The sequence below is a fragment of the Leptidea sinapis genome, chromosome 29, assembly GCF_905404315.1.
Source record: "Leptidea sinapis chromosome 29, ilLepSina1.1, whole genome shotgun sequence".
NCBI lineage: Eukaryota > Metazoa > Arthropoda > Insecta > Lepidoptera > Pieridae > Leptidea > Leptidea sinapis.
In genome coordinates, this window is record NC_066293.1 from 3,207,358 (window position 1) to 3,232,692 (window position 25,335).

Here is a 25,335-nt window from a genome sequence, read left to right on the forward strand (position 1 = left end):
GAAGTAATGACAACTAAAATTATACTGTAACTAATAGACTGAGGTATAAGTGATCGAAGTAATGACAACTAAAATTATACTGTAACTAATATATGGAGGTAGAAGTTGATCGAAGTAATGACAACTAAAATTATACTGTAACTAATATATGGAGGTAGAAGTTGATCGAAGTAATGACAACTAAAATTATACTGTAACTAATAGACTGAGGTATAAGTGATCGAAGTAATGACAACTAAAATTATACTGTAACTAATAGACTGAGGTATAAGTGATCGAAGTAATGACAACTAAAATTATACTGTAACTAATATATGGAGGTAGAAGTTGATCGAAGTAATGAGAACTAAAATTATACTGTAACTAATAGACTGAGGTATAAGTGATCGAAGTAATGACAACTAAAATTATACTGTAACTAATATATGGAGGTAGAAGTTGATCGAAGTAATGACAACTAAAATTATACTGTAACTAATAGACTGAGGTATAAGTGATCGAAGTAATGACAACTAAAATTATACTGTAACTAATAGACTGAGGTATAAGTGATCGAAGTAATGACAACTAAAATTATACTGTAACTAATATATGGAGGTAGAAGTTGATCGAAGTAATGACAACTAAAATTATACTGTAACTAATAGACTGAGGTATAAGTGATCGAAGTAATGACAACTAAAATTATACTGTAACTAATATATGGAGGTAGAAGTTGATCGAAGTAATGACAACTAAAATTATACTGTAACTAATATATGGAGGTAGAAGTTGATCGAAGTAATGACAACTAAAATTATACTGTAACTAATAGACTGAGGTATAAGTGATCGAAGTAATGACAACTAAAATTATACTGTAACTAATAGACTGAGGTATAAGTGATCGAAGTAATGACAACTAAAATTATACTGTAACTAATAGACTGAGGTATAAGTGATCGAAGTAATGACAACTAAAATTATACTGTAACTAATATATGGAGGTAGAAGTTGATCGAAGTAATGACAACTAAAATTATACTGTAACTAATAGACTGAGGTATAAGTGATCGAAGTAATGACAACTAAAATTATACTGTAACTAATATATGGAGGTAGAAGTCGATCGAAGTAATGACAACTAAAATTATACTGTAACTAATAGACTGAGGTATAAGTGATCGAAGTAATGACAACTAAAATTATACTGTAACTAATATATGGAGGTAGAAGTTGATCGAAGTAATGAGAACTAAAATAATACTGTAATCTACATTATATTTGTATAATAGACATTCTGATAAACTGAGATTCATCGTTCGATGAATCTCAAATTTGAGTAAATTTTTGAGATTAAATGTTCATTTAATCTCAAAAATTTTTTCTTTATCGTCAGAAGTCATAGGACTTTTTTATTTGTATTTTAATAAAGATAAAAAAAATATCCGGTTGAAAAAATAACAATTTCTTGCAATTGTTTCAACAATATGGCACGGGGTTGCCACATGGCAACATGCTTTTATATCATCAGTAGGACAATTTGAAGAAATCGCGTAAAAAGATTGAAGTGGAATAGTTTTCGGTACTCATGCGCCGACTCCACCTGTAGTACCTGTAATAGAACCTGTATATTTCTGCAGTAATAATATTTTTTGTTATTCGCAGCTATTGGAGGCAGTCGACGAAGATATAAGCATAAGTGGTGAACACAAAACGCCATCCAGACAGGTAAGTTGTAGCATACTTTATTGTATTTTAGCCTTTGGGGTATTGAAGCGAACAGATAGAGCTAGACCTAGAAGTCTAGAGATAGAGCCTCTCGCTGCTAGAAGACTACTGATGAAAACGGGCCAGATTTAATACTTTAGTGTACGTGACAAGCTACGTGTTACACTCGCGAATTGTGTGTCACTTTGTGTCAGTGTGCGTGCATGGCTCAAAATAGAGGTTAGCAGTCAGCCGCATTTTTTTTACGTTTTCACAGCTATACTGTGAGTATTAATGATCTAAGCAAAAAACATTGAGGCTGCGAAATTTCATATTAAATTGAAATATTATTTTATTCCGGTCAGTGTTTACGCATATTCCTTTTTCGTGCTAAACTGGGATTGCCCCTAGTAGTGTGCATGTGCAAATAGACATTCTGATAAATTTTAATTTAATTATATAAATATATTTAGTTACCATAGGGAATGGGAAACGACATTAAGCTATATCAGTTCGTAAAAGGGCTTTGACATGGGGAGAAGAACTGATAAGAAACTCCCAGTCCATCTTTGAAATCATATAACAACTAATTCTATTTAATATAATAAAATTAATTAATAAAATTTGAGGTAGCCTGTGTCTGCGCAAGCCACCTAAAATTGGCTGATCTGACCATTGAAGAACCATCCATAACTATCCTCTTACGGCCTATCCCAATATATTATGTACAGATAGAGATAAATTACTACCTTCCACTGTCAATAATCTGAAGCTGTCCCAATATACCCGATAAGTCATTCTTATCGCCTTATATTGGGACGCGTGATTGCAATTTCCATACAAACTTCTATCGCTGGTAAACTATACGTCGTCCCATTGACAGACAGCGTGTACGGATAAGGTGAGTTACCGTCGACAAGTTTATTGGGACAGAAAAGTCAACGATAGTTACGATTTTTATCTCAAGTAGATAGACTGATTATTGGGAACGGCCGTAAATAATCTACTAAAGTATAGTAAGTAAAAAGGCTTACTATAGTATAGTAACTGTACTATAGTAACACTTTCTTTTTAAATAAGCGTTAATATATTTCTTGAAATTATACTCAGTGAGTCCAGTATACAATCTGGAAGTTTTATTATTGCATTGAATACCAAGACCGATGAAAGAACCCTTAAGTCTAGCTAACTTATATTAAATATTTAATATATTTGGTCGTAAATAGTCAAGGAGATACTCTTTTAAATTTACAAGTTATAATTTTATTTGTATAAAAAACTTGTTTTGTAGATGCTGTTGTATTTACATCACAAATTATACTACAGCATGCAACAACTACTCCCACCTTCAAACTATACGCGACACACATTGTATCATTATATCGACACATCACCATCTGGATGTGTGGCGTTCCTCTAGTGCGGTACCTACAAAAAAACCTCTCAAACTCTCCTCTTTTCTGTGATTCCTCTGGAGTTATAGAATTTTGTGTTATCATTATTCCTAAGAGGTACTGCATTGTAATCACAGACTGTATTGTTAATAAACGCAGTGAAAATTACTCCTCCCTGTCATGTAATTTGTGACAAAGGTAAGATTCCTTCCTTAAAGACCGGCAACGCTCCTGTGATTCCTCTGGTGTTGCAAGAGAATGTGGGCGGCGGTGATCACTTAACAACAGGTGACCCGTACGCTCGTTTGTCCTCCTATTACATAAAAAAAAAGATAATGACGAAAAAAGATTTAAACTTACTTCGCGATGATTCACTATTGAAATTGTTCAACTTGAGAAAAGCTTGGGTTATTCATTAAATTTAATGTATATTGATAATGTAAGGAAAGGGTATTTATAAAATATTTTATTAATTTGTTATGTTTTTACACAAATGAAACTGAACTGTTCCGTGCGAGAACGGAACGCGAAAACACCTTTATTGACAATTTTTGAATATGTATCATTACTTAATCTATTAAAGTAACAATTGGTTAGAGGCAAACCACAGCCGTATGCGTCAGAGAAAAGGAAGCCAGACAGACTGGCGCCGTAACGCGTTACGTTACAAACCCTGTTTAACCTCCCATAACAAGTTAACCATAAAACATATTAAAATTCAACATTTATTATTGCAGGTGTCACCAAACCCGGCACTTCCGAACGCAATTGCTCGACCGTCCCTAACTCGCTCATCGCCTGAACGGAATGGAGATTTATTTGCAGCAAGAGACGAGCAGGAGAAACTACTTAAATAACGACTAGATTATCCATGAACCCCTTGTAATCTAATCGGCTTAACCCTTATCAAACCTTATATACCCTTATAACCTCAACACACTGTAATCCTAACTATTTCTTCTTAAAAACCTATTATATTTTTATGTGTCTAGTAGCGTTTGATGGAAAGCAAGAGTTATTTATAGATTATATCAGATGATAAAAGGGGAGGGATGTATCAGAGCTCCTGGACATTTCGCCCGAAATTTAAATTGTTAACATAACTTCTGTCGTTATTAACCCATGCAATGTGAACCCCATGCATTCATAACCCGTGTAATCTTAACCCAGTGTAATTCTACAGTTTACGACGTGAACCCTTGTAACCCTTATTATATTTCAAAAATATATTATGTTATCAATATGTAAAAATAAATAGGACAATAATCATAGGGTCACATACCTTCTAGAAAGAAAAATACAAAAAAATTCTGAGAAAGAAGAAAATTACAAAAAAGAAATCAATTTCTTTTTTAATTAGCGTGGCGGCAATTTAAATTGGCCATCTTGGTTCTTATTTTTTGGTTTGTAGCTGAAACACTGTCGGTTTATCAGATACACCTCGCTGACAGATACACAGACGGCTCGTAGTATCATAGGGTTTCCGTTATTTACTTTTTTAACTTTAACAAGGACTTAAGAAAGAAGGTAACGACTAGATAGAGCCTCTTGCTGTTAGACAACCGATGAAAACGGGCCAGGTTTATTACTTTAGTGTGCGTGACGAGCTACGTCTAACAAGAGATTTGAATGTCACTTTATGTTAGTTCGCGACATCGCGTGCATTGCTGAAAATAGAGGTTAACTGTTAACCTCTATTTTTTCGGCGTTTTCCCAACTTTCACAGCCTATCTAGACGTATAAGTGAACTAATCTGTGAACTTTCTTTCTTAACTCCTTGTAATCTTGTGCCCAATCCCCGTGACTTCAAACTTGAAGTAAAATTCCCAAGTCCAATTTAGATGTAAAAGACCAACCTTCCAGTATTAAAAGTATCCGAATTCTTCACGCCAACCGTACTATCGCCGACTTTTGTCGTCTCTTTCTAACGTAAGTGTATTCTGTGTAATTAGAATGGGACGCACTCGTTTTTGGTAGATTTAGCCCGTGCACTTTTAGATTTGACGTAAATGATATAATCGTTACAATGTGTTATTTTAAGTGTTTCCCTCACTACTGTTGTCGTTTGTGTAAAATTTATGGACGATGCGTGACACGCCGCAGTGCTACAGTGTATATATATCAGCTAAAGCAGTATAGAAACTACGTACAAACGTTCGAAACGACGGATGCACGCACACAGACGCAGGTCTCAACAAGGCCAATAAGCGAAGAGACATTCATGACACCTGCTTATGTGTGCGTGCATTATATCTTACGTAATTTCCATAATGTTTCAACTAATATATACTGTGACAGTACTTTCATCACGTAGCCACGGTAATGTTATACAGGGTGTCCCAAAGTTATATGACATGAAGGGAAAGTTAGAATTACTAACTTTTAAAAATAACATAAAGTCTTATTTCAGTAAAATAGCCTATCTTCGATATTTAAGGTACTTTCCCTTCATGTCTCATAACTTTGGGACACCCTGTATATATGAATACTGTATATTCTAACTCGACTCCTTGTACTTAATACTTATGGCATCCGCGTGGTACGTAAACAGCGATAGGGCTGTCGGCTTAAATTATATTAATTTCATCTACTTTCTAGTTTTGTGGCTGTAAATATTATCGGTGTGTCAAAAAAATAATTTAAACATGGCTTAGGCACGCGTTTTGTTAGTGATCTAACACTAACGACGTGACGTCTAAAATGGTGCCTATAATAATAATAATAATTTTATTTTATTTTTCCAGTAGAACATTAATAATAATCTCTAAAGAATCTTATAAACTCTTAGAGAAATCTTAAAAATTCAACGTGGTGATATATAATTTATTCTATAAAAGTATTTTCAATTCGCACGCTCACAAAACCACCACAACGTTCGTTCATCACTGCGGTATATTCGCGATCGTCTTGTGTACTGAGTGTCTACCGAATTCGAGCCACGTGGGCATAAAATGATGACGGATAATGCGTAAATCTGGTACCTATGTTTGTTGAACTTTCTATTTTTGATGCCAATTACAGGATCTACATAAAAATTGTATAATAATTTCTTATTGTATTAGATACTAGCTGACCCGGCAAACGTTGTTTTGCCATATAAATTGTATTGATCATTTGCTTGCTAGTTGATAAGAGATGGCGCTAGTTGTATTCATTAGCAACAATCACACTTCTTTTATATTTTGTATAATTCACACTATAGTTTTATAAATTATAGCCTATTTGTTATTCTGGTGTGTAAGCTATATTATTGTTAAGTTTCATCAAAATCTATTCAGTAGATTTTGCGTTAAAGAAGTTCAAACATACATCCAGACATACAAAGTTTCACATTTATAATATTAGTAGGATATTCCTAGTTTTATACTTACTGATATTTAACAAATCAATTCCGGCGAGTCATCCGAAGTACACCAGTTTCCTTAAAGGATAGGCTTTTCCGTAAAGGGTTTATACAGTTTACAGTATTCATAAGGTACAGACGGAATATATAAAGTACAAAGTAGGGACAGAAAAACAATATATTTATACATCCTTAATATTTAATCGGCATTAAGTACTTTATAAACTTATAGAATTATATAAACATTTTGGTAGTTACACTAATTGCCAGTGATTGGTATGACCTACGCACCTCCGGACCTAGCGAAGCGTTACTGTCAACAACTTCTCGATTTTTCCAATCTGTCCCAATGGAAGGTGCGATGGCAGCTTGTATGAGCTTTCTTATGTTACATAAAATATTGATACTTACCTTGTTTTTAGACTGATTTTGAGTGCATGCTAGTCGTAAATACTCAGTATTAATAATACTACCGTCAAAATTACAACTTATGTTTTATATAGCGTGGAGATTCAATGGCTTCTTATATTCAGTTATGTGTTATAGTTATTTAGTTTTAGTTAGATACCAAGTTTCAATTATTTGCTTTAATTTGTAGACATTATTTTGCGCCAAAACAATTTTTTGAAGTTCTATTTCTTTAGGCACGTTATGAAAAAATTATAGGAGTGAAATTTTAAGATGCGCGCGCATCACTATAACACAAAAGTAACGGGTGAAGTTGGTTCCTAAAATTTTCTGACGTTTGAGACATTCGTTATTTTTTTTTTGGTTTCTTCGTCCATTATTAGGATAGGCAAAGGGTTCAGACCGTACAGCCGTATTCGTTTTTTAATAATCAATAGTCAAAGCCATCTTTGCAAGATTTTTACAAAATTGTTCTTTCTAAAATAGTTTAGCTCGTTAGGCCAAAGAAGTAGAACTTCTTGCGTGCATACACACACTTTTTTTTTAAATTGAGAAACAATCTTATATCCCTGGGGACTGGAGTTATCCAATCCTAACTCGAACACCGATAGTCAGATGTAAAAAAAACTTTGTACAACCCGTGAATTGTTAATATTAAATCTTTTGATCAAAGTACTCATTCCATGTTATTTTCTAACATTCGTCTCGAATCGGTACATTTTTCCTTGGCTAAACTATACACCTTCTCGTTACATAAAACGTATAGATATACTAGAAAAGTAACAAATTTACCATGACATTATATTTATGACATTACAAAAATCAGTAGTATTGAGGGTAGAGGCCAGGAGATTCATCTCATATGGGAGTAAAATGATGAAAAAGTGTCCAGCTTATGCTGTAAATAACAGTTCAAAAGGCATCCACAATGGCGCTGGTGTAGACACAAGATATGGTATGAAGTATGGTGAATGCAGCAATTATAAACGAATTGAAGTATGCAGAGTTAAAAAAGCTAATATTATTGTGGACAAAAGTAGTTAATTATTGAAGATTTCAACAATTTACGTTGTACAAAATAATGTAACATAACCTTAAAGAATTATTATAGGAAAACGTACACCTAGATTGATTAGTATTATTTTGTATTTGGCGCTACTTTAAAGATTAACCTGATGCTCCCCTAATTTAAAGCATTTTGATGGACACTTTCATATACACAGATAATTCTCCTCTACCCTCCATAATCAGTAGGTACACATAATAGACATCAATATTTTTTATATTCTATGAAATCAATATTAACTAACAATTATTTGTACTGTACTTGAAACAATTTTTTGATAGAAATCAAAAATCCCGAAACCTGAGTTCCATCAACAACCGTTATTTTAAAAAGTTGTTATTTTGAGGGTAGAACAAAATATCTCAGCTTATATTTTCGTTTGTAGGATTTGCGGCCTATTATAATTAGAAGTATATTAGATGCATTTATGTGAATAATAATAATTAAGAATAATTTATGTACTTATTGTTTTGAATAAATGAATATTTGTTTTATGTTGTTTTTGTTTTTCACTTACTATTTGTCTAATATAATATGTCTCAAACAAAAGTAAACAATATTTATACGAGAAGTGGAGTGATAAAAAATGCGTGCGTACATCATTGTCAGAAGTGCACCTTTTTTGGCAAACTAATTTTTTAAATCTCTTTTATATTTATACTAATCTGTTCTCTAAATCTAATGTTTGTGTCCATATAAGAAATTATCAATTTCTTAAATTAAAATTTAGAAAAGAGAATTTATGAAATAAATTATATCAAATGAAAAATAGTATATTAAATTCTCAAATGACGAGTGGCAAATTAAAATGCCAAATGATATTTGTAAATATTAAAATTTCCTAACCTAATCAAAATTGTAAAGTAACAAATATATTACTTACTCTGAACAACTGCTTAGTAAAACATGATTTACAAATTAATCACAAATGTTTATTTAAAAAATTTAACTCACTGTATACACATTAATAGTAATATAAATAAATAAAATAGATATGCGTTTACTGTTGTACCTTCAAGACATTATGCGACAGAATTGCCTTCTAAAGTTCTACGGCTTTACAAATAAAATTGGCATAAAGTTATAACGAAGCATAAACCAAGAATATGTAAAATGTTTACAAATAGACATTTTGCTTACTAATGGTTTTTTCGGACAATAACGTTTCCCGCGTTTATTTTCAAGGCAGCTTGTCATTCGGAAACCTTCAGAATTATCATTGTATTGACAGTGTTGCCAACGATATTGTAAACATTTTGCATTTTCTTTGTTTACCATCAGTTATAACTTTATACCAAGTTTATTTGTAAGGCCGCTAATATTTAACTACTAAACGCATACATCAACCACTAGAAGAGCCTAGTACAAAAATGTCCCACATTTTCGTTTCACTGATATTGCGTTTCATCCATGGTGTGCCACAGTTCTCGAATCGACATCGAACAACGGAATTTTCACATTCAATAAATGCTCTTTGATAACATATAGTCCTTTTCACTGACTGACCTCCGAGCTGAGCCTATATTTTCCTAACAAATACCGGCACCTCATCCACGGAAACTGCCCAAGTCGTGGCTTTGCTGGATTCATGGCCATGTTTTGGCTGTACGATTGTATCTTAGACTCTGTGTTGCCATCAGCGTTATCATAAGACTGCTTACTAGCTACCTATAGTATCCGCGCGCCCGTAGGTATATTTTCGTATCTAAAACGCAGCAACGTCTGGTATTTTACCATCACTCGACCTTGATCGTTGTATTGAATTAAAAACACTAAGTATAGTTTTGTAATATATATTTAATTCAGTATATAAAATTGGAATTTTAAAAATATTGCACAATATCAATAATAAACATATTTGAACAATTTCAACTATACATATAACATAATATTGCTTTATATAAACATATCCATATGACAAACTTACACTAAAACTTAGACTAAAATAAGTATAACGTAGGAACCTATAATTGCATACAAGCTAGAGTTGCCAACTTTTTCTAAAAGAAGTAGAATATATCTGATTTCAGACAAGGTAAGGTAGAATAATAAAAGGGGGGTCATTTAGTTAAATTACTAGTTCCTAAAGCTGCAACAAAGGGTCCTGAGCTTGCAAGACAATTAAAAGCAGTAATTACAGAGCTACAAGATGCTGGTGTAGCAACTGTGCAATATCTTTTACAATTAGAGACACGAGGTACACTTATAAGAAGGGCAGAAGAACCCAGAAACAATTTAATTTTAATAAATCACCTCATGCAATGAAATTTAGAAATAATTTTATTTTCAAACTGAAATATGTGATAAACACTAAAGTTATCACCAATTGTTCAACGGTGGCATTAATATTAAATATTTTATTTACTTAAATAATAAACTATATAGTCACTTAGCCACAGAAACCATTCGAGATAAATCTCAAAAATCTACTAACTGTGCCCTGTTTTTCATTTTCATGAATGATTTAATTTGTTTGTTTGTTAAACTTAACTTAATTACTTATACAGCTTGCATCCTCAGATCATTTATTTGTCTACATAGACTGTAACAGCTGTGAAAACGTCAAAAAACATTGAGCTTGACATTTATTTTGAGAAAACACTAACGCAAAATGACATACAAATCGCAAGTGTGAGACGTAGCTTGTCACGCACACCAAAGTAACAAACCTGGCCTGTTTTCATCAGTTGTCTAGCAGCAAGAGGCTCAGTTATCTACACGTATAAATTATATAATTTTGTATCTAATCAAGTGGAAGTATTATTGGGTTTTTCCATTACATATTCCTCAGTATCAGTTTGGTGTTAACATTTGTGCCAGGTTAATGACTAACGGTGATATTACAAAAAATCTTATATTTTTAAACGAGCAATTCTTGTATATATATATATATAATCTGAATCTCAGGAACGGCTCCAACGATTTTCGTAAAATTTAGTATACAGGGGATTTCGGGGGCGATATATCGATCCAGCAAGCTTCAATTAAAAAAATAGTTTTATCCGTGTTTTAATGAGAAACAGGTACAATAACATTAGAATACAAAGGTAAATTTCGCTACTATTCAAATATGTATTTTTATTCAAAATCACGTCTTACTTTTTAAAATACTTCTAAAGATTGATTTAACAACAGAAAGACACGGATTTGTAATAGAACTTTTTTAAAACAAGTATTCAACACGTGTAACTTTTTTGTAATAACACCGTAAATGTTCACCCTCTGACTAACTCTGGGGCGAACACTGACATTCCAAACATATCTCTACTTTTATTTTTTAACTTATTTAAATACACAATACCACCAAATACAATACAACTTTATTTATCATTTGCAGATAAACACATTCCCGAGCAAGTTAAAAATACTGCTGACATTATAATATTGTTCTTTGATCAACTCTTTCAGTTGAATTCATGGGAAAAAAAATATGTATATCTATAGTGTAACACCATCTTCGATACATCATAAAACATGGATGGAGTCCAAAAACTCCCAGAAATTATGAACTATTATTTTTCCACAGTAAATAATTTGATATAGACATTAGAAGGTATAGAATTATGATTGGACATTATTGTGGCATCTTAATCAAGATCCAATTGAAAACTTGTTTGAGTCTTTCAGGAGTTGGTGATGGTTGATACCGCAACGTTAACACAACACCCGTATATTTTTTTTATTACCTTAAGGGCCGAGACGAGCAGGACTTTCAGCTGATGGTAATTGATACGCCCTGCTCATATACGGCACTACAATTGTGCTCAGCACCTTGAGATATAAGATGTTGTTTCATTTGTCCAGTAATTTCACTAGCTACTGCCCCCTACAGACCCAAACACAGTAATGCTTACACATTACTGCTTTACGACAGAAAGAGGCGCCATTGTGGTACCCATAGCCGGCATCCATTGAAAAGGAGCCTCCCACTGGTAAATTTGAAGCAGCATTTGCACCACTGCTTATTAATATCCTGTCTAGTGTGGACCCCTGGAGCAAATTGTGAAGTGGATACAGGTGGGGACAGCAAAGCCCAAAAAAATTTAGATCTCATGAAGAAAAAAATGACCCAAGAAAAATTGGACGGTTACAACATGTTAGTGGGTATTTTATTAAATGTGGAAGAGAGATGTGATGCCGGCAAAACATATTTAATACCACACAGCGAGATATGCTCAGGCTATTTAATAATATTATACTGTGATGTAGTTTTATTTAAAAGAAAAGACGGTTTGACTTTCTTGCACCCGTTCTTCTCCGGTATCAGGCATAAATTATCGAATGCAAAAGTCTATTTTGAATAAAAATAATTGAATTTACAAAATACGACCCGCCCCTTGCAAAAGTGAACGTGCAATAAGCGACGCTAAAATACAGATTGAAATTAGTAATTGAGCGAAAACAATTGTTAGGACTTATGGTATTATCAAAATGATATGAGTTTTTCTTTAGTGTTAATACCGCCAATATATGTCTTCAAACAATTCGACATGTGTTTCGCCTCTACACGAGGCATCCTCAGGACGTGTTGTCTCGCCAAAATCTAGCTTAACTTAACTTAGTCTCGTGCCAGATCTCTCAAATCATTTTGATAATTATGGATTTCCGCAAAGTAACGCATACTTCAATAAATTTACTTATGGTATTAACTAATTATCAATAACAATATTGTTAAGTTGTTCAGGTTAACACCAAGTCCCGATTTCCAAGATGTCGACGTCGGGTATTCTACAATTGTGATGAGGAATTTCTTGCCTCGCACAGCCACTTTGTGGAAACAATTATCGACTGCTGTTTTCCCGAACCGATACGACTTAGGGACCTACTCACAACTTAAGGCCCAGTATCCACCAAAGTGGAGAGAGGAGGAGGGGGGATGCGTTGTGATAACCAATCAGATTTCGTTATTTCCACATCTCCTCTCCGCTTAGCTTCGGTGGAAATGGATCAAGCGGAGAGGCGAAAAGATGTCTCATTTTTCTTTGATTTTATACCTCGAGCGAGCAAGTTGCGCCGCAGAGCGGAGATGTGAGATGTCTGTAGCCGCTCACGCACCCCTTTCCCCGCACCTTCTCCCCGCGTCTCGCACACCGAAAAGCGTCATTTATTCGACTGACTGATCTTAAATTACTTGCTGTCTTGTCTTGCTGTACATAATGTTTAATAGTAGGTTAATACTGTAGATTTAGTTTAATTGTAAGTAGTATTATCTTTCCACGAGAGCTGCTGCCTACTTACGTAGTTTGGCAGACTGTACTTATGAAATTTATGAATTAACAAAAAAAAAGAGTGCAAGGCGTTCCTTTCGTATTTATCAACCGACTTTAGTAGTTTAGCGAAGTATTTTAACACAAAAAAAGGAGGAGGCTCTAAAAATGTTCTTATAGAATTGTGCTTCTTCAACCTCTGATTCCTCTTCCTCAAGCAAATTAAAATATAACTTTTTGTTGTTTCCTTTCGTAGATATCAGTTGACTGATTTTGAGCACTCGCAGCTCCTCTCCGCTACACATCTCCTCACCGCTTTGGTGGAAATAACTTGATCGCTTCCCGGCTAATCTCCTCTCCTCTCCGCTTTGGTGGAAACCGGGTCTAAAGGCTGGCAACGCCTCTTCTGACCTCTAGTATTGGTACTGCTAAAGTTCTACCATTAGCAGAAATGGATCTATCTTTTTATTTTTAATACACATATAGATTTTACTTAGCAATATAGGCACATAACGAAAGTACATATCTTAGTAGCGATTGTCCAAAAACTTAAGCATTAAAGACTATATCAAACTCCGTTCATGCACCTTTAAATGACCCTTTAACGTGCACTTCTGAGTGAAAGCCCTCCCACACACGGGACACACAAACCTCTTATCATTGTCATGAATCCGCATGTGCTCCCTCAAAGTCTTCTTACGCTGGTACGACTTATTGCAAATCACACACGAGAAAATTCTCTCCCCATCATGTTTTATCATATGCATCTTCAAAGAATTCCTCGTATAAAAGGCCAGATCACATTTGCTGCACTGATGATTCCGTTCGTTCAAATGATCTCTTCGGACATGGCTCGACAAATGCCCGGGAGTAATATAACTCTGGGTACATGCTTTACACTTATATCGCTTCAATTCTTCATTATGCACTTCAGCTAAATGCTTCTGTCTTGCATAAAACGAGGTCAAAGAAATCCCACATCGCTTACATGAATATCGCACACCAGATTTATGTTCCTTCGACACGTGATTTTCTCTTTTAGTAATCTTATCAAATACTGCATCGCAGAACCTACATGGAAAGTTTCCAACTTCATGTGTCCGAAGATGCCCTCTTAATCTCGAGCCAGATGCAAAAGCTTTGCCGCAGCTCTCACATGTATAATTGGGATAATGTACATTCATATGAGTATTCAACGTAACAAAGTTCAGAAACTGCTTTTTGCATATCGGGCAATCTAACTGGTCCTTTTCTAATTTGAACGGAAGCTTATTCCATTTCCTCTCAACTTTCCAGGACACACACATTTTTATATGCCTCTGTAGTTCTTCATAATTACTAATATTTTCCAGGCAAGTTTTACAAGTCAGCATTGTTGAATTCCGTTTGAATTTGTGAGCATTTGATTGTTCCATTTTTCTAAATGCAGGCACGACAGTACTCACATCATGGCCAGAGACATGTGATTTCAAATTGTCTAGGTTTTCATACTTTTCACAGCACACTGAGCATAAATAGATTCCATCTTTGTTAATTTTGAACGGAAACAGTCCAGCGCTGAGCAATTGTTTGACTTCTTCGACATCTGATATCTTTGGATCTGAATACAGTTTTTTCTTTGCTGAAGGTTTCTTGCGTCTGGTCTTCGGTTGGTATTCATCTTCAGATTCATCATTATATAGATCATGTAGAACTGTAAAAGAGAGAATTAATTAGGGGTTGATCAAATTCAAAGTCAAATAAACTTCGTTCAATTAGGCATAAACTAAGCGCTTTTGAATCGAAACTATTTCTTTCGTAATATTTTTTTAAATTACTGAATCTACAATATGTATCAGAAAACATAGGGCTTGTTAGAAGAATATACAAGAAACTCAACGGCTACTCTTTTCTTAATCGCTCTCCACCACCACCTTGAGACGGCGCAGCCGGCCTTGTGTTTCCTTACGGAGACGCAGATATCTCGACCTAGCGATACATCATATTTAACCTATTTGTACCCCAGGTACAAAATTGAGCACAATTTTTTGCTGGGGTATGTTTGTACGTTAGGGAGGATACCTGCTATCGCCGTCTCGGCAATTTTGAGGGTAGGGACCTGTCTAGTCTCTGGCTCCGTGTAGATTTTGAGGACCAAGTATCTATGCGTGTGTCTACAAGTCCCAAAGTTGTAACGTAGAAACGGATCACCTCATGGGCTACGTTCAAGCGGCAATTGACGACGTGCTTGCACAGATCCCCTCCGCTGATTTCAACGGGCACAATGCCGAATGGCTTGGATCACGTACCACAGACTACGCAGGGCGATCTGTGCATAATTTTGCATTGGCGTATGGTCTGTCCCAATTGGTTGAGATGCCCAGATGCCGTCCTTATTAGATCTTCTGCTGACTACACATCCTGATAAATACCAGGTCTCTGTCGGCGCCCCTCTTGGAACGTCCGACCACTGCCTGGTCAGGAGTGTAGTGCCTATCCGACGCCAACATCGCAGACCACCAGCGACCCGCCGCGTTTGGCACTACAAGTCAGCAGATTGGGATAGGATGCGTTCCTTTTTCGCATCCTACCCTTGGGCAAAGTTTGTTTCCCTTCGGATGATCCTAGAGCCTGCGCCGTTGCAGTAGCAGATGTGATACTACAGGGCATGGATATTTTTATACCAAGCTCTGTAGTACCGATCGGTGGCAGATCACAGCCCTGGTCCGATGCGTCAGTTAAAGCAGCAGATGCAAAAAACAGGCGTATCGAACTTGGGTAGCGGCGCTGGCCTCAAAGGATCCGAACTGCAAAGTTCTAAAGAGGAAATATAACCGTGCCTCCAGATTTTTAAGTGGCAAATCGCCCGTGCGAAGTCGAAGCATGTCGTCAAAATCGGCGAGCAGCTTTCCAGTTACCCGACCCGAATACGCAAGTTCTGGTCGTTGTCGTCGTCGGTTCTGCTCTTGGTAACTTCAACCAGCCGTCCCTGCCGCCGTTGCACACGAGGAATGACACACTGGCCCATACGGCAAAAGAGAAAACCGATCTCCTGTGCGCTCTTTTTGCCTCAAACTCGACTCTTGACGACAGCGGAAAAACACTGCCGACCATCCCGCAGTGTCAGAGCTCTATGCCTGAAGTATAGTTCAGACAGAAAACTGCTAGGCAAGCTCTGTTTTCGTTGGACGCCAGGAAGTCGAGCGGGCCGGATGGCATTTCTCCAATCGTGCTTAGAACGTGTGCCCCTGAGTTGACGCCAGTGCTAACGCGTTTGTTCCGGCACTCATATACAAACTGACTCATGGAAGTAGGCCCTTGTCCATCCGATCCAAAAAAAAAGGAGACAGTTTAGATCCGGCAAACTACAGGCCTATATAGCTTTTACCTCCCTGCTCCCAAAATCATGGAGAGCATAATTAAGCGCCAGCTCTTGGTATACCTAAAGGGTCAACAGTTGATCAACGACCGACAGTACGGCTTTCGCCATGGTCGATCGGCAGGTGATCTTCTGGTATACCTAACACATAGATGGGCGGCGGCTATCGAAAGCAACGGGAAGGCCTGGCAGTCAGCCTGGATATAGGGAAGGCCTTTGATCGTGTATGGCACAAGGCGCTTCTCGCAAAACTTCCATCATTTGGGCTTCCCGAGAGCTTATGCAAGTGGACCTCCAGCTTCCTCACTGGGCGCAGTATATGTTGGACACCTCCAACATACTTGCTATGCAGACGACGGCACGGGAGATGACCGTATACACGGTCTCCCTAGGGAAATCGTCGACCAGTGCCGGGAGAAACTTGTGTCTTCATCGAGTCCTCTCTTGAGAAAAAATTTATAAATTAATTAATTAATTTAAGTAAATTGAACTTTGTCCAATTTAGCCCCCAGAAGACTCAAGTTTGGGCGTTTACCACAAAAAAAACCATTTGTCGTATTACCGCTCTTCGACAACACTTCTCTTACAGCCTCGCCTAGTCAGAATTCTAGGTCTCGATATCTCGAGCGATTGGCAACTCCGCGGCCATCTGGAGAGCAAAGCCAAATTGGCTTCGAAGAAACTGGGCGGCATAAATAGAGCACGGCAATACTTCAAGTCGGCCCACATTCTAGCGGTGTACAAAGCGCAGGTCCGGGCACATGTGGAGTATTGCTGTCATCTCTGGTCTGGCTCACCCCAGTATCAGCTCGATCCATTTGCTCGCGTGCAACGCAGAGCAGCTCGAAGCTATCATGGGGGGTGTTCCGAAGAGCTGTTTCACCCGATTCCTGCCGCCACAAGTTAGGTTATCATTTCCACCATCTGGATGTTTGGCGTTTCTCCACAGTGCGGTTTTCAAGGAGCTTTCTTTTACGTACTACAAAGCTGTGGAATTAACTTCCTCGTGCGGTGTTTCCGGTTCTCTTCGCTCCTGTGATTCCTCGGTGTTGCAAGAGAAAGTGGACGGTGGTGATCACTTAACACCAGGTGACCCGTACGCTCGTTTGTCCTCCTTATCCATAAAAAAAGGCCGCTCCATCAAATAAAATTGTCATAACATACAACAACGTATTTATAAATGAAAAGATTTTCTAACTATGCGCTTCATATTTTAAACGACAATTTAAAAAACTGTTCTGTCTGTCTGTTCACTGTACCTTTTATAAAGTATTCCATGATTAGGTTTTTTTTTCTTTTTTTTTTTTTTTGACTTCTCACATTGTAATATTTATATTGTACTTACTTACTTTACTTTTTGGTTGTTTTAATTTTTGTGTTTTTTTTTTGTAATATTTTTTAGTAATTAAAGTTTTTAAAATTACTACTTGCAAGGAATATATTGTTTTTCAGTTCTTCTTTACATATTTTATACTTAACAATTTCTATCATAGATACATAAAGTGTGCTCTAGTATAAGGATTAATTAATAAAGATATTTTTTTTTTATGGAATAGGAGGACAAACGAGCATACGGGTGTTAAGTGATCACCGCCGCCCACATTCTCTTGTAACACCAGAGGAATCACAAGAGCGTTGCCGGCCTTTAAGAAAGGTGTACGCGCTTTTTTTGAAGGTACCCATGTCGTATCGTCCCGGAAACACCGCACAAGGAAGCTCATTCCACAGCTTAGTAGTACGAGGAAGAAAGCTCCTTGAAAACCGCACTGTGGAGGACCGCCACACATCCAGATGGTGGGGATGATATCCTAACTTGTGGCGTGTCGTGCGAAGGTGGATTTAACAAAAACACTTACGGTCATCGCCTATATTGTCCCCGTTGAAATCACTGTCAACCGATTCTTGCTTCAATTCCTTCATAAGTCCACTACCATCACCTGAAAACGTATAATATTATTAATAATGTACAGGACAATCCGTAAATATATAATTCAATGTGAAGACTGGACCACCTGACGGTAAGAGTCACTAAAAAAAAACAAAAAAAACAATGACTCCAAAAAAATACTATTCCAAAACAATATAATAGGCACTAAAAAAGTTAAAAATTAATTGCGTATTCTTATACACCAAAACAACTTATTTTTAGAGTTGTTCTAAGTAAAATGAAATTAAAAATATTGGACTACCTAAAGGTCAATCAAATTATTGCGGCCATATAGCGTAGTTATGATCATTGTTTTTTACTAACATTAAAAATTGAACCACGCGGGAAACACCAGCCTTCAAATAAAAAAACAAATCACAAAAATCTGTTCACCAGAATCAGAAATGCTTTGCCGGCTTTTACCTGAGAATAAGCTTTCAACAGAAAGTGGCTTAGCCATATCACTCGATTATACAGTGTCTGTGCGATGCAAGAAATTTCTAGCGAAATCCGCAGTTGGAATATATGATTCTCGTTGAGATCTTTATTTTTAAAAGATAATCTGATTGCGCTTTTTATTGTAGAAGGCGTTACTTTGCGGAAATCCATAATTATACAAATGATTTGAGTTTTCTTTAGTGTTAATTCCGCCAATATTTGTCTTTAAACACAAAAATAACATGTTTACATTGTTGAATGAACAAACAAATTTAGTCCCATCACCTTTGATACGTATCTCTTCCGGGGGTAATACGTCACAACAGCCGACCAATCACAGCGCGTCATTTCATAGGACGAGGGTATAAAATAGCAGCTTACGGCTCATTTGATTCAGTCTCGTGTCAGATTTTGGCGAGACAACATGTCCTGAGGATGTTGTGTAGAGGCGAAACACGTGTCGAATTGTTTAAAGACAAATATTGGTGGAATTAACACGAAAGAAAACTCAAATCATTTGTATGATTGCGCTTTAACAAATCAACTTTTCAGTCATTGTAAATAATAATTATACAGATCATAGAATAATATAAACACAACAAAATTGAATATATCGCTAACCACCGAAAATAATGTCTAGAAACCATAGTATTGCTTAAGTTTATCTAGACTTTGACGTCACACTGCGCTTCAAACAATAGCATTGCGTTTCGAATTTCGATGTAAAATATTTTGCGCGTATTGCACTTTTGTTTATTTAATATTTCTTATTCGGCAGACATTTAATAAGAAAAAACTATTTAACATAATACCAATAACAATAATGATTAAAAATAATAAAATTTTAACTAAATATACAAGTAGTTGATTAACGCGGGTGTTACACATTTAAATAAAATACTTTTTAAAGTATTAATACGCGTGTAATTTATCTTAATCTGTACAGTTTAACACACCTCTTCTTTGTAATAAATAAAGTAATGCTTAATTGAACCACTTACTTTGCCCTGTGCTTCGCCAGGACATAAAAAAAATAGGGAAGTCCCAGACTAAAGGGTGTCGTAAGATGCGACTAAGGGCATTTGGGCACCAGGGGGCTCCCTTGCACAGGCTGCCAGCTTGATTATGGGTACAACAACGGCGCCTATTTCTGCCGTGAAGCAGTAGGGCAAATGAGACTTAACATCTTATGACTCAAGGTGACGAGCGCAATTATAGTGCCTCTCTGAGTTTTTCAAAAATCCTGAGCGACACTGCATTTTAATGGGCAGAGCGTACCAATTACCATCACCTAAATGTCTCGTCCGTTATTCTCATAAAAAAAAACAAAAACAGCTAATACCCCAAAAAAAATTAATGAATTAGGCGTTACTTTGCGGAAATCCATAATTAGACAAATGATTTAAGTTTTCTTTAATGTTAATTCCGCCAATATTTGTTTTTAAAAAACTTTTAGTCTCGTGCCAGATTTTGGCAAGACAACACGTCCTGAGGATGCCTCGTGTAGAGGCGAAACACGAGTCGAATTGTTTTAAAAACACCCAAAAAGTTCTATCAAAAAAATTCGATGATTTCAGTGTCTTAAACAAGCTCACACTTTCAAAGCCTACAGCTACTTACTGCTCAACTGATTGTCCAAATTGTCTTCAAGGTTTTCCTTTTTCACCCTCACAATAGAGAGCTTCTCTTCTTCTTCTGCCTCTGAAATCACAACAAAATGAATTATTATTATTTATATGGCAGAGGAGATTGTTATGTTTTTAAAGTGATAACCCTCACTTCTAGGATTACAAATAAATTTAGATTTACAAAAGCAACATCTCAAGTCAATTTCCTAATATGCAAATATTGGGATTGAGCGGGTTATCAACTGTAAAGTAGATCCTGTAGATGAAGCAACAACCTGAGAGTTGAACAAAGTATACAAGATTTTATGACGATACGTCACTCGAACGGTTAATTCAGTTGGTTAGAGCACTAGCAGGGAACGCCGGAGGTTGTTGGTTCGAGTCCCGCATCGTTCATAAAATTTTGTTTTTCAAATTTTATTTGGTAGAGGAGTTTCTAATTAAAAGATATAATCATAGAACTTTTTTGGTACAAATTAAATTTGAATACTTAATCCCAGAAGTGAGGGTATCACTTAAAAATAACCAGCTGTTTAGATGTGTGTTTGTTCAAATCTCCAGGCGCCGTCACTTGTCTAAGTGGTATCCCAAGAGATGTGATTTTAAATCCCACATCCTCAATAAATTTATTTATTTAATCCCAAAAAGTAAGAGATATCACTTAAAATAACAAATTGCTTGTAATATTACCTTCATAATACAAATAACTATATTATGTTTAACTTAGAATTGTTTAAACGTCATAAACAATAATATTATATACTATTCATATAATTAATGTATATTTTTTACATACTTTGAAGCCTCCAACTTGCTTCCAGGGATTTGAGAGAAAGCTCCACCTGTTTCCTAAACTCATAACAAGACATTAACTGTTGCATACACATCTTGCAAATAAAGCACTTCGTATCATCCAAATCCAGAGTTTGTATCTGCAAAGATCATATTATAAATTTGATAAAATAATCCTATACAAACAGTAAAAGGTGCAGTTGTACAAGAAGCAAAATGATGTGTCCGTAAACATTGATACAAATAATTAAATCTTAGGTGTGAAGTATAGTAAATAAACAACAATGTATGTGGGTAAACTGGGAAAATGTTTAGAACAGGCCAGTTAGTAACATTGCTAATGAAAACTTTTTTTGAATTTCAATTTTAGAACTCTTTGGTAACCTAATGTAGTATATTGCATTCATTTGTCATTTGTTTTTGTGAATTGGCGGCAATCTTACACGTGAAAATGAACCTAACGCGATAAAATTTTCGGTCAATGATATATTATGACTTTCGTTGTGGGCTTACTCAACAACAAAGCTATGATAGGCTGCGATTAGCATTCCTTAATGAAACCCCATCTCGTGCCACTATTTACAATTGGTTTAACGAGTTTAAGCGTGGACGTAGCAATCCCAATAATGATCCGCGTGAGGGACGTCCTTTAACACCGACTACTGAAGATAACATCAGTGCTGTGCGACGCATGATAGAGGAAGATAAGAGAGTGACCTATCAGAAGATAAGGGTAAGCCAAGGCATTGGTATGAGTCAAATTCAAAAAATTTAGGCATCAGGAAGCTTTGTACCAGATGGATTCCCTATACTTTAACCGACGACCAGAAACACCTTCGCATGGACTGGTGTCGCCAAATGTTAGATAAGTTCAACTGTGGTGACTCAAATCCTGTATTTGACATCGTCTCAGATGATGAAAGCTGGATACGTTGCTACGAACCCGAAAGCAAAAGACAAACAGCTGAGTGGGTGTTTCCTTTCGAGGATGGGCCAACGTAAAGAAAGGAAGAAGTCAAGGAAAAAAGATGATTGTCCTCCTTCCATCCTTCTTTGGTCGGAAAGGTCATTTCGCGACAGTTGTGCTAGAAGATGGATGGACAGTTACTGCAGACTGGTATTTCAATCGCTGTATACCTGGTAAAAAAATCGACAGCAGCACCCTCGAAGCAGGATCCTCCTTCACCACGACAATGCTTCAGCACACTTCGCAAAACGGACTTTTGAATATTTGACTATGGCAGGTGTCGAGATAGTGAGTCATCCGCCATACAGCCCTGACCTGGCGCCCTGCGACTTTTATTCATTCTCAAGAACTAAAGATAAAATTCGAGGTATTTGCTTTACGAGCCCTGAAGATGCGGTGAAAGAGTACGAAAATGCCATAGAAGAGACTCCTAAGGAAGAATGGACCCACTCCTTTTCTTAGTGGTTCCATCAAATGTGACGATGTGTAGAAAGGAACAGAGATCACTTCAAAATACAATAAAAGTATTGGCAACTTACTAAATTAAGCCGTTTTTCATTTTCTAAACATTTTCAGTGTTACTAGGTATTCTTATATTATTTAAAAAAAAAAAAACAATTTATTGGTTTTGACACACTTATGTGTGCAGTAATCTCAGAACTGGCTAAATAAATTTGAAAGTGAATTTCACTTAAGCAATTTTTGTAAATGTAAAAGGTTTTTTGTAAAATTATCGACTATAACATTAATATGTATTTGTTGTCCGTCTAACATTATTATATTTATATAAAGTTTTTTCTTTATAATAAGAAAATATTTATTTTTATAATATACATTTTCTTATTAAAAAACCCAAGAGCTGGCAGCTATTTCAGTATTGAATAGTAAATGCTGCCAATATTCTTGGTACACTTCCTCATAATGATAGTTTAAATTTTATGTAATCATAGTGTTGTAAATATAGATATACAATTTGTTTTTTTTTAATAAGTTAAGAAAATTTATTGAAGTAGGCGTTACTTTGCGGAAATCTTTAATTATCCAAATGATTTGAGTTTTCTCGAGTCAACACGTCCTGAGGATGCCTCATGTAGAGGCGAAACACATGTCCAATTGTTTAAAGACAAATATTGACACTAAAGAAAACTCAAATCATTTGGATGAATAAGTGACCTATTTTTATGGAAAAGGAGGACTAATGTGTGTTTGGGTCAGCTGGTGTTAAGTGATCACCACCACATTCTCTTGATAGCACCAGAGGAATCACAGGAGTGTTGTTGGCATTTAAAATGTACATTTTTTTTTAATGAACTTGTTAAACCATGAAACACATGATGTAATTTAATTATGACTCATGAGTTATAATTCATTAGTACATGTAGTCTTTCCCACCTTCACTTGGGGATGATTCATTAATAAAAGTAAAGAAAAGTATAAGAGAGAACATGTAGTTAGTACATTATATGTATCATAAATGGTTTTCTCAGATAACACACAATAATGATTTAAATATTCTTAGAATTATATATAACACTAGCTGCCCCGACAGACGTTGTTCTGTAGATAATAAAAATAATACTGTTTTATACTAATTTGCCAATAATCAAAACATCAAGGATTATTTCGTAAAAAATGCTATCTGTTGTTATAATGAAATTGATTCACAGCAGAAATGTCAAACCGTTGCAAATATTGAAAATAAAAATAATTATGGGGCCCAAATCGAAATAAAAATGTGTCACGTAAATTATATATATTAAGATTATAACTTTTAGATGAATCTAATTATTTATCAATTTATTTTTATTTATAAATTACAGGTAATGTTGCTAGTTGATAAGTCAGTTTTACATAATCAGATATACTTATTGAGTTTTTACATCACAAATATATTGATGATGGAAGGAAAAAAATAATAAAATAACAATAAACCTATCAATCAAGTATAAATGTTTCAATAAATATTTTGTAGCTCACAATACAAAAATTAAAATAAAGAAATTTCTAAGCATAGAGCAGCGGGATTCTCTGCATACAGCATTTATCATCCTCAAAATGTAATTTTCCACCAGCATAATGTTGATGTACTTAATAACTGTATGTTTAGCAAGAAACTTTTTGCCCCACACAGCCACATGGTGCAATTTACAACCGGCTGCATTATTAATATAGATTATGACATAAGGACCTTTAAGAATTGAGCATACTCCTATTAAAATGCCGTGGTATCTATTAATTAATTACATAAATCATTCATAATTAACATTTTAATTACTTACATCAATGGAGAAACATTTGTGTAAGACACTGGAATAATTCTCCGTTTCATTTCCTATATCTTCCTTTATTAACATGCTTTTTACTAGGCTTTCTTTTAAACATAAGCAACAATTACCAATTAATGGCAAACCTTCTACCAAAATGCCACTATCCATTTCAAAGAATATTACGTTTTTATGATATGTATTATGAATATAAAATGAGTTATAATTTAACAATATATAATTATTTACATTATTCTATGCATAATATTCTCGGCATTCAACAATATTCAATAATTTACTATATTTCTATTTTCAATTTACATTTTACACTATTAAAGTTTGTTTTGTTTGTTTGACACTTGGGCCTTGGCACATTTGTCATTAGATTACATACCAGACTGGGGTTATGTTCCGATATGCACTGCGACCACTGTACAGTGTGACGTCAATTTAGTATACTGTGAAGCCATTCCTTTATTGCCAGATATACTTGTTATTATTTAAAATGGAATGCAATTCCGTATGACAACAAAATATACAACAAAATCACAAACATGTACGTGACTAAACAGAACCTAGAGAAGTAATAACGAGTAGTAAGAGCTGCACAGGCTTGACTTACCTAACCTACGCGAAACGCAATAGGCTGTGGGTACAAAAGTGACAGATATATCTCACCTTGTCTATCTTGAAATACAAAACAATAACTTGAACCACTTTTTAACCGACTTCAAAAAAGGAGGAGGTTCTCAATTCGTCGGTATGTTTTTTTATGTTTGTTGCCTCAGAACTTGCGACTGGGTGAACCGATTTTATAATTCTTTTTTTTTAAATGAAAGCTGTTGCCCATGCCCA

At 35.5% G+C, this 25,335-nt stretch overlaps 2 protein-coding genes and 1 long non-coding RNA gene across 3 annotated transcripts in view; 1 reads left to right on the forward strand and 2 right to left on the reverse strand.

The window, feature by feature from the left end:
• LOC126973288 (vesicle transport protein GOT1B) overlaps positions 1-25,335 on the reverse strand; it is a 276,130-nt gene that overhangs the window by 245,472 nt on the left and 5,323 nt on the right. The gene's annotated exons all lie outside the window — the stretch shown is intronic.
• Positions 1,645-8,398, forward strand: LOC126973297 (uncharacterized). The gene is made up of 2 exons (XR_007731324.1): positions 1,645-1,709; positions 3,820-8,398. It is a non-coding gene; the product is annotated as an uncharacterized LOC126973297 (long non-coding RNA).
• On the reverse strand, positions 9,677-24,806 carry LOC126973238 (zinc finger protein 846-like). Its single transcript, XM_050820433.1, has 5 exons — positions 24,496-24,806; positions 21,254-21,389; positions 20,450-20,530; positions 18,321-18,401; positions 9,677-14,799 (listed from the first exon to the last, which is right to left on the reverse strand). Exons 1-5 carry the CDS (start codon positions 24,649-24,651, stop codon positions 13,670-13,672), a joined length of 1,584 nt encoding a protein of 527 aa, XP_050676390.1. The 5' UTR covers positions 24,652-24,806; the 3' UTR covers positions 9,677-13,669.